Below are 9291 nucleotides of genomic sequence, written 5' to 3' on the forward strand. Positions count from 1 at the left end.
GGCTAGAAAATGCCCCAGCCTTCCCAAGACAAGGGAAAGACTAGAAGAGAAGGGTGGCAAAGGGAAGAATCAAATAAATGGATCGTTATTGATTATTTACTATGTTCAAGGCATTGTGGGAGGTATCAGGCAAAATGAACACAGGATTCAGATTAATTGGAGAGACAAAACATACAAAAAAATGTGAAATAAAATGTAACCATTCAAGATATCATTAGAAGAAATGAAAACAGGCCATGATGAAGTGCCAAGTGAAGGATGCAGAAAACTCGTACCCCAGATTCTGGAGGAGAAGAGCCCACAAGAAAAGTTTTACAGTATAGTTTTCCCACTAGAAGGAGACAAGGAGGGTTAGCTTTATAATTAGAATATTCTGAGGACCCCCCACTCCCCCCAAGAGGAGTTTAGTGGCTCTGCCATGGAAGTAACTCATGGATTTTAAACAGGGCTTCAAGTATTTACCTTATATTGCAGAATCAGGATCCAAACTGACAAAGTGCATGAGGTTCTTTGAGGCCTCCTCATATGAAGGGTTTTCTATACTGTAGTGGCCTCTAAATTCAGGGCAGTCATTTTCCCAGATTAGTTTTTTTCTCAGGTTAGATTCGACTTAAAAGAGAAGGCTGGGGAAAGCAGGGAGCTAGCTAGCTATATGCCTCCTTCCTTCTGTCTGCCCCACCCACCTCTCCAGGAAAGGTGAGCTACAAACTGGGAAGCTGTCCCAACCCAGTACACTGTCGTATGCTGTGACTTTCCCGTCCCCTAGTGCTTCAGAGGCCAGTCAGACAGAGTCGGACAGGACTTTGGTTGCACTTCTGCATCCCCACAGCTGAGCAACGTGGAGAGCCTAGGAGGCCCTCTGTTAGGTTTTTCAGGGCTTGCTTGGTGGACTGTGCTACAACCATTCTGTACTGCTAAGTAAACCAGAACATCTTTTTTTCTCAACCTTGTAATACTTTTATTCTCAAGCAGAAATGTATATTTGGTGTGCTTTTTCCCATAGACCATTTCTTTATGATTGCACCTTGTTGATGGAGCATTGGTTAATGAAAGTATCATTATGCTGCAACTTCCTGACTTTTGTTCAAATTCCAGTGGCACTGTTTAAAGCATTCATTTGACACTGAATGTATTACCTTTAATTGCTAAAATAGATAATTGCCTTCTTGCCAAATGAAAAGTTAAAGATATCAATATGTGAGATCTGGGCATTCATTGGAGAGTGTTAAATAAGCGGAGGACTAAGAGACGTTGGAAAAAAGAATTTTTTGTATACTTTCTGTATTCTAGAGTTGCACTGTCTAATACCATAACCATTAGCTACATGTAGCTTTTGAGCACTTGAAATTTGGCTAGTTCCAATTGAGATGTGCTGTAAATACAAAATATACACAAGATTTAGAAGACTTACTATGGGAAAAAGTAATTAAAATATTGATTAAGTATTAAATGATAATATTTTGGATATACTGGGTTAAATAAAATACACTATTAAAGTTAATGTCATCTGCTTTTACTTTTTTTTTAATTAAAGTTTATTGGGGTGACAATGGTTAGTGAAGTTACATAGGTTTCAAGTGTACAATTCTGTAATACATCATCTGTATATCACATTGTGTGTTCACCACCCAGAGTCAGTTCTCTTTCCATTACCAAATATTTGATCCCTTTTACCCTCATCTACCACCCTTCCCCGCTTTTACTTTTTAAGCGTGGCTAGTAGACAATTTAAATTACTGTGACTCACATTACATTTCTTTTGGACAGCGGTGTTAAAGGGCCCAGTACTGTGCCATGCATATATAGACGCTCAGTAAATATTTGTTTATCAGTTGGCCAGTCTTAGAGTTCTAAACTTTTAGTAGCCGTGCCCCTTGTGCACAGTTTAAAATAGATTAAGACAACATAGCTAGGCCAAGAAAACTAAGTAAACTGTGATGGAGATTAAGTAGAATTAATTTAGCCATCCTTTTAAATTAAAAACCTGCTTGGAGATGTATGCTATGACATGGATGAATCGGGAAAGCGTTATTCTAAGTAAAAGAGGCCAGTCACTAAAGGCCCCTTGTTGTATGATTACATTTTATGTAAATGCCCAGAGTAGGCAAATTCATAGAAACACAAAGTAGATTAGTAGTTACCCAGGGGCTGGGGGCAGGGAAAATGGGGGATGACTGTGAGTGGGTACAGGTTGTTTTGGAGGTTGAAGGCAATATTTTGAAATTAGATAATGGTGACAGTTGCACATCTCTGTAAATATATGAAGCTATTGAATTATACACTTAAAGAGGGTGAATTTTAGGCTGTGTGAATTACATCTTTTATAATTAATTAGTCTGTTATAAAAAAATTCAAGACCAAAATATAAAGGGCAAACTTATTTTTTATTCACCAATAATTCAAAATAATTACTTAAATAACATATGCTAATAATGAATAACTTAATTACTTAAAGCATCCAAATTCAAGACAATCAGTATAAAATGTTTTATGTAAGACCTATATTTACTTGAAGAAAACTAATTTAGCAGACTTTTTCTTAACTGGTAATGGTATTTTTTAAAAAAGTACTGATGATGGTTAATATATTTATTAAACCCTAACATAAAACCTAGTAGTGTTTTTTAAGATAATGAAACATAATTATATTTTATTAGTTTTATCTATGGATACTATTATTTTTAAATCAGTGATACTATGTTATTTCTTTTGTTTTAAAGGATTTGTATAAGTCCTTGAAAATACTATCTGCAGAACTGGTGCCTTGGCATAATTTAAAGAAGCAGGATGAAAATGAAGGTATCAAAGTTGAAGATCTGTTGTTTATAGTAGATACCATGTTGGAAGAAGTTGAAAATAAGGAAAAGGTAATACTTAATACTTATGTAAATATTCATGTTTTAATAGTAGTGTTAAAAACTGATAATGATATGACTATTGATATTTGTTCTAAACTATTTCTCTTTAAAATTTTTATTAAAGATTTGGGATTATTTTAAGATGTGAACTATCTTTCTTTTTCTCCCTCTTTTTTGGACAGGACAGCAATATGCCAAACTTTCAAACTTTGCAAGCTATTGTTTCTCACTTCCAAAAATTATTTGATGTGCCTTCTTTAAATGGAGTCTATCCCCGAATGAATGAAGTTTATACTAGGCTTGGAGAAATGAGCAATGCAGTGAGAAACCTCCAAGAACTCCTAGAATTAGGTGATGACCTTTTGTCATTTTTGGCCCCCAATTAAGAATTATTCCTAATAAATCAACAAAAAGTAGGTAAAAAAATTGTATGTAAAAAATTGAGGATAGCTGAAGCATAAAGTGTTTGATTTAATGCTTTTGAAAATTCCCTTTTAAAATATCCTATCCTTTTATTTGTCTTTTGCAGATAGTTCGTCCTCATTGTGTGTGCTGGTGAGCACAGTTGGAAAATTGTGTAGGCTGATTAATGAGGATGTGAGTGAACAGGTTACGCGGGTATTGGGACCTGAAGACCTCCAAAGGTATTTATTTTAAAAAGTTTCCAAAGTATCATCCAGAATGCTTGGACTGCTGAAATTAAAGACTTTCAAAACTTCATAAGTTATTTACCTTTCCTGTTTGGTATAGCATCTTTTAAATAACTCGACAATTTAAAATAATCTCACACTTTGGGGATGGAGCAAATGCCAAGTATTCTCAAGATAAAAATAGATTGGAGGACCTTATATAGGGCAGATCAGGGCTCCAGCATTATTGCTGTAAGCCCATTCCTGGGGAAAATTGTATATGGAGAAATTCAAACCTTATTAGCAACTTCATGTGAGTTTAGAAAATAAACAAGCCCTATTTTTAGTATACTACCATAGACTATTGAATAAACACTAACAGTATATTTATTATTTGATTAGAAGATAAAATGTTAAGGATTTTTTTAAAAGCTAGGCGTATCTTACAAAACTCTCCTCAAATTTTATACTGCGACATATGGAAAGAGGAACACATACATATACTACCGATTCCATATGTTCTGCAAGTTTTCCAAGAAGAGCCCTTACCTAATCTGACACTTGAATTTGCTGATACTTGATGCTTTTAAAAGGAACATATATCTCACATTGATCCTTTTCCCCTTCCCAAAGTTTTACTGACTACTGCTATTTATTCTTAATGTTTAATAGAATACTGGATATAAAAGCCAATTATGTTTGAATATGTTGTAAGAGCATGGTCTCTTAAGAATCCTTGAGTTAATAGAAAGTTTCCCATATTGGGAATGTTATATAAATTTAACCTTGGAACAGATATTTAAACTGATAATAAGAGGTTTTTTTGTTGTTGTTTTGTTTTTAAAGTGATATTAGATGAACAAAGAGTTCAAAAAGGAGGGATTGTAGTCATTTTTGTTAAATTTATGTTTAAATTAGCAGGACAGTTTCTTTCCATTTAAAAAATGTTCTATTTTCAGTTAGATGCAAGAACCTTAATTTGGAAATTAAGTGTAAACTGTGCATTTTCTTTAAAAGCATTATCATCAAATTGGAAGAACATGAGGAATTTTTTCCAGCATTTCAGGCATTTACTAATGATCTACTTGAAATCTTAGGTAAGATACCTGTTGGTGGTGGCTAAGTCCTAAGTCTTTCAAGTCTTAAGATGTCATTAGGTTTGAGGGAAGAATGTTCCTTTGTCACTGGATTAGTGCTTTTACCTAGAGTGTTTGGAAATGACTAACAGCCCTGGAAACACTCCTAACCTGCAGTTAGAGGCAATTGGGGATTAGTCTACAGGACAGAGAAGCACATACTCTTTAAGGAACAAGGGACTGCATTTGTTTTGGGATCTTAAGACGAGAAATGGCATTACTCTGGGTAGGCCCTGATTCTGTCATTGTCTAATGAGAAATCTTGGTAGACTTTATGATCTTGGAAGGTGTTTTTTTTGCCTCCTCCTCCTCCTCCTTTTTAATGACAGTACTTACTATGTTTTTTAAATATACAAATTAAATTTTCTACTCAGGTGAAAAGTAAAGTAAACATCTGTGCAAAGGAAGAGATAAATTTATAAATCTGTAGAAAGAAGAGGTACATTTATACTCTTGGTCAGATTGAGGGCTTTGTTAGGAGTAATATCTCTAAAAGGGAAAAAAATTAATTTGCTCAGGAGTCATAGGCAAAATAGAGACCCAAGTCTGTTATTTTAAGTGTGATTATGTATGGCTATAAAAATAATTTGTTACTTTTTTTAAAAATTATTTTTTATTATGAGATACACATTTTTTAGAATTAGTTTCAGCTGTACAACACAGTGCAATAGTTATACTTTTTACCCCTCGAAGTGACAACCCCCCTCCCCCAATCCGCCGCCCCTAATTTATGTTACTATTAAGAACACTTTTTAAAGTGATTTATTCACTATTTTTTTCTGTATAGCTCATTTGAAAGATTTTTTATGAAGAATGGCCCCTTGACATAGGGAATTAAATTAGCAGGAAATGAGGGTTAGTAGAAGATAAGGGAATGAGTAAATTAAAATTTAAAATAAATGAAAGAAGTATCTGACTGGCGTATATAGCCTAGTGAACATAAAGGAAGTGTTATGGCCACTTTTGTATAGACTCTGGAAGCACGAGAGACAGTGAGTGGGTGTGCTTTAGGCGTGCTCATATGTTTGAAAAGATCATGGCAAGGGAAAATGTAATTTGAAAGTTAAACTTAAGATGAGACTTGAAATTGTAGAAATGTGTTGCCTTGTATCTTAAAGAGCCTTGTTTCATAGAATAATATGACTTTACTTGCTTTGGGGTAGCAATTAAACAGTGACGTTCTCATTCATAAAACATTTTAATAGGTGTGCTGGTAACACTTATTTCAGAATCCTTCTATAGAAACTTCCTCTCAGATATTATCAGCATGGTTCATGTGGGATCATTTGCTTCAAGAAGCCAAGTCTCCCTGCAGATGAACTCTGCATTTTGGTCAGTTGAAATTCTAGAGTTAAATATATTTAACATTGGGAAAGCTAAATCTGTTTTGGCAAGCATGACTATTTTTGTTATTATTAGATGTCATATTAGGCATCTAGAACTATAGAGTGGTGTACTGAATAGCAGATGTGAAGAATGACTTTCTTTTTCTTATATAAGCTGAGAAAATCCCCATATCAGCCAGATCCTTCTCTGTGAGGTTCATTTATAAGGTGGATTTCTCATTTAGTGAGAAAACAGCTGTGATTTCAGAATGGGGGTCAGGGAATAACTTGATCTTGTACTTGACCACAATGTAAGGTGTGAACCAAATTCTCTGTTGTAGATTTGCTTATATTTTTTCCTTTCCTAAATCTTGGCGCTTTGTAAGTGGACCCAGACAAATATTCTGAATGAAGTCAGGAGCTTAAACAGCATGGGTCATATGTTTAGGCTAAAGGAAGAAGAACCCAAATCCAGGTACACAGGGAGGGAGAAAGGTGATATCCAAGGAAGCATGTTTTCTGTAAAGGAAATGAGTTTATGAACAGTGGACTAGCAGAATAATCTAGAAAAAGCAGTAAGAATCTAGAGAGCCTGCCACTAGGGATTACTTAGGGCTGGAGTCTAGATAATGAGATAAAGGACCTTGCTTCCTCAGTAGCCAGGAGCTTTTAGACAGAGTTCTAACTTAGGCTGATTGGGAGAAGATAGTGTTAGAAAGAAAAATCAGATTCAGAAAGAACCTGGCAGAGAAAGACCTGAACTGGTTTATCTGGTAAGCTGGAGCAGGCTGAGCTGTGTAATACACTGCGTCTGAGGTTTGTACTTTGGGAAGCATTACACCTTTTATTAGGTAGATACGCTTCATTCTAAAAGGTAGACCTAAGAGCGACCCTACTGATGAGAAGCCTTTCCAGGAGAATTAAGGCTAAGACTGTGTTCTATGCAAAGAAACCCCTAAGTCGTCAGAGACCCAGGAGCAAGAGCCTCTACCTGAGATTTTTACCATGTAGGCTCACCCATGTGATTATACAGATTTAAAGAGGAAGTAACATAACATCATAAATGTGGCCAGTAGGATCTGTTAGTAAGAGCATACTGCCAGTGAGATTAATGTCAGTGTCAGTGGCTGCTTGTAGCTTTTACAAAGAAGAGGCTCTGTGAGGCATGTGTGTCTGAATTAGTGACACTCTCATCACCACTATTGGAGAAAAACGTCATGGCCTGAAAGCACCGGTGTTGTGGCCTTTGTGTCTGAGGTTTGCCTTTGCATGGAGATTCTCCTTTCATCCGAGCCCAGCACTAGGTACAGCTACTCTTTTCTTCTTTTTTTATTACAGAAATTGATGACTTGGATGCCATTGTACCTGCAGTAAAGAAATTAAAAGTACTTTCATACTGAAAACAAATCATATCATTTTTACTGTGTAAATTGCTTTCTTAGCAGTCTAAGTATTTTGTATGATTGATCTTACTTTGAGAAAAGGGTTATAAAATGTATCTGCTCTCTGAATTCATCCTCTTCTTAACTGTTGTGTCCTTTTCCATTCATATAATTTTTATTAACTTTGAGATTCTTATCTAGAAAACAGTTGTTAAGTTAAAGTAGTAATTTAACTTTAGATCCTTTAATCATTTCTTAAGCAATTTTTGAGTGCTTAAAATGTAAGATTATTTTAAAGTATAGTGTGTGAGTCAAAGAGAAACTCAGGGAAAGAGACTGTAAGTAATAGAAAGGTTGCATTTAAGTTCAGGGTTAGTGATCTTAGGGTCTGGGAACAAGGAATGCCAATGGCTCTCTTAAGCCCAGCCAGTAGGAAGCTATTGCTTTCCTGGCAAGGAAATGGCACATTCTATTAAGATATCCCTCATGGCACTTGGCCTTTCAAAGCAGGAGGAAGAAAAGGAAGGAGGAAACGTTTTATCTTGTGTTTAGGGTAGGAAATGAATTAGGAGGTAATATAGATGAGTAGATAGAAGTCTCTCATAAGAAGTGTCTTTTTTGCAATCTTGATGTAATGTACTTTTTATAAGGGCATGAGACCTCAAATAAAAATTTTATGAAGAATTTCCAAACATACGTGTCCTCAGTGACTTATTTGTATTGTTCACAAATAATGAGTCCTATTGTCTTACTAGGCTTCCTCTCTCACTGCGCCTTCCTTGGGCAGCGGGTTCACCGTTGCTGCATCTTACATAAGAGTGCTTTTCTTGCTGCCTTCTACTTATTCTCTATTCTCAATATGCAGTTTGACTTTCTTAAAGGACTAGTGTCCTGCCTCACATCTATGAGTACAAGCCACTTTGCTGCTCCCTAATGCCCGCCCCAGCACCCCCTACTTTTTTAAGTAGTAAACCTGGGAAGACTTCTGTTATTCTTGTTCTTTGTCATACAGACTATTGTAAAGAATCTCCAGAAAAAGCAAGCATGATGGAATGGTGAGAGTAAATGTCAGTGGATAAACATCCAGGTCCTTGTCTAATGAGAAATCTTGATAGAATTTATGATCTTGGAAGTTGCTAACAAGGTGTTGACCTTGGGGATTAGACATAAGATAATATCGTAGGTGAAGGAACCTGTGTCTTTGAGGATTGGATAGAAAAAATATTTGGATAGTCAACAATGTAAAACTCTGAGTTGATTAGATTAGTCTAAGAAATTGCTATGAGACAGTTTGGAAATCTAATAGTATTTGAAAGGAAGTAATTTAAAAATTATGTTAATCTAAATATTGTCAGCTAGTGGTTAACTCTTAGTTTAAAACAGGTTTTTCAGACTTTTTCTCAGAGGCCTAGGAGTTTTTTGGAGGGCCACTGAGAGGGAAGTGCCACTAGTGGGAAGAATATTAGGCCCTCTCTATCACATCTACTTTTATCCTTTTTTTTTTTAAGATTTTTTATTGGGGAATTGGGAGGATGGGAACAGTGCTGGGGAATTGGGGGAAGGGGAACAGACAAGTTGCTGTTGTTTTGTTCTTCAGTCTAGTTGTGGAGGACGTTGCTTCACTGGCCCAAGTTGGCACCATCATTGCGCTCTTCCCGGGCGAGGCAGATCAGTCACTGGCTTCTGGACGGCCGTTCACTGTGGCTGCTGGCCGCTCACGCTGGCTGCTGGCTACATATGGTAGCCCATGGCAACCCACTGCCACAGGGGCTGCAGCCTACGCTGATGCCGGCAACTCACAGCAGCCCAGCTCCTGGTTGAGCTGTTGTTCAGCATCTTAGCTGTGGAGGGCAGTGTCACTGGCCCTCATATGTGGGATCCAAACCGGGGCCCTCTGGCATCCCAAGCCAGTTCTTAACCATCGCGCCACTCGGCCGGCCCTACTTTTATCCAATTTTAAT

The 9291-nt window shown here is 36.6% G+C and overlaps 1 protein-coding gene across 10 annotated transcripts in view; it reads left to right on the forward strand.

Annotated features, from left to right (window-relative positions):
* CEP70 (centrosomal protein 70) overlaps positions 1 to 8022 on the forward strand; it is a 76841-nt gene extending 68819 nt beyond the window's left edge. For 9 of the 10 annotated variants that reach the window (XM_019663890.1, XM_019663893.1, XM_019663894.1 and 6 more), the window contains 5 exons: positions 2721 to 2867; positions 3041 to 3209; positions 3388 to 3502; positions 4505 to 4584; positions 7287 to 8022. In XM_019663890.1, the coding sequence (XP_019519435.1) occupies positions 2721 to 2867; positions 3041 to 3209; positions 3388 to 3502; positions 4505 to 4584; positions 7287 to 7348 (573 nt within the window). In that variant the 3' untranslated portion in view covers positions 7349 to 8022. The remainder of the gene's footprint in view (positions 1 to 2720; positions 2868 to 3040; positions 3210 to 3387; positions 3503 to 4504; positions 4585 to 7286) is intronic. The other variant, XM_019663892.1, reaches the window with a different exon arrangement.
* Positions 8023 to 9291: the final 1269 nt, after the last annotated feature.

Source organism: Hipposideros armiger, unplaced genomic scaffold (assembly GCF_001890085.2).
Source record: "Hipposideros armiger isolate ML-2016 unplaced genomic scaffold, ASM189008v1 scaffold_410, whole genome shotgun sequence".
Classification (NCBI taxonomy): Eukaryota; Metazoa; Chordata; class Mammalia; order Chiroptera; family Hipposideridae; genus Hipposideros; species Hipposideros armiger.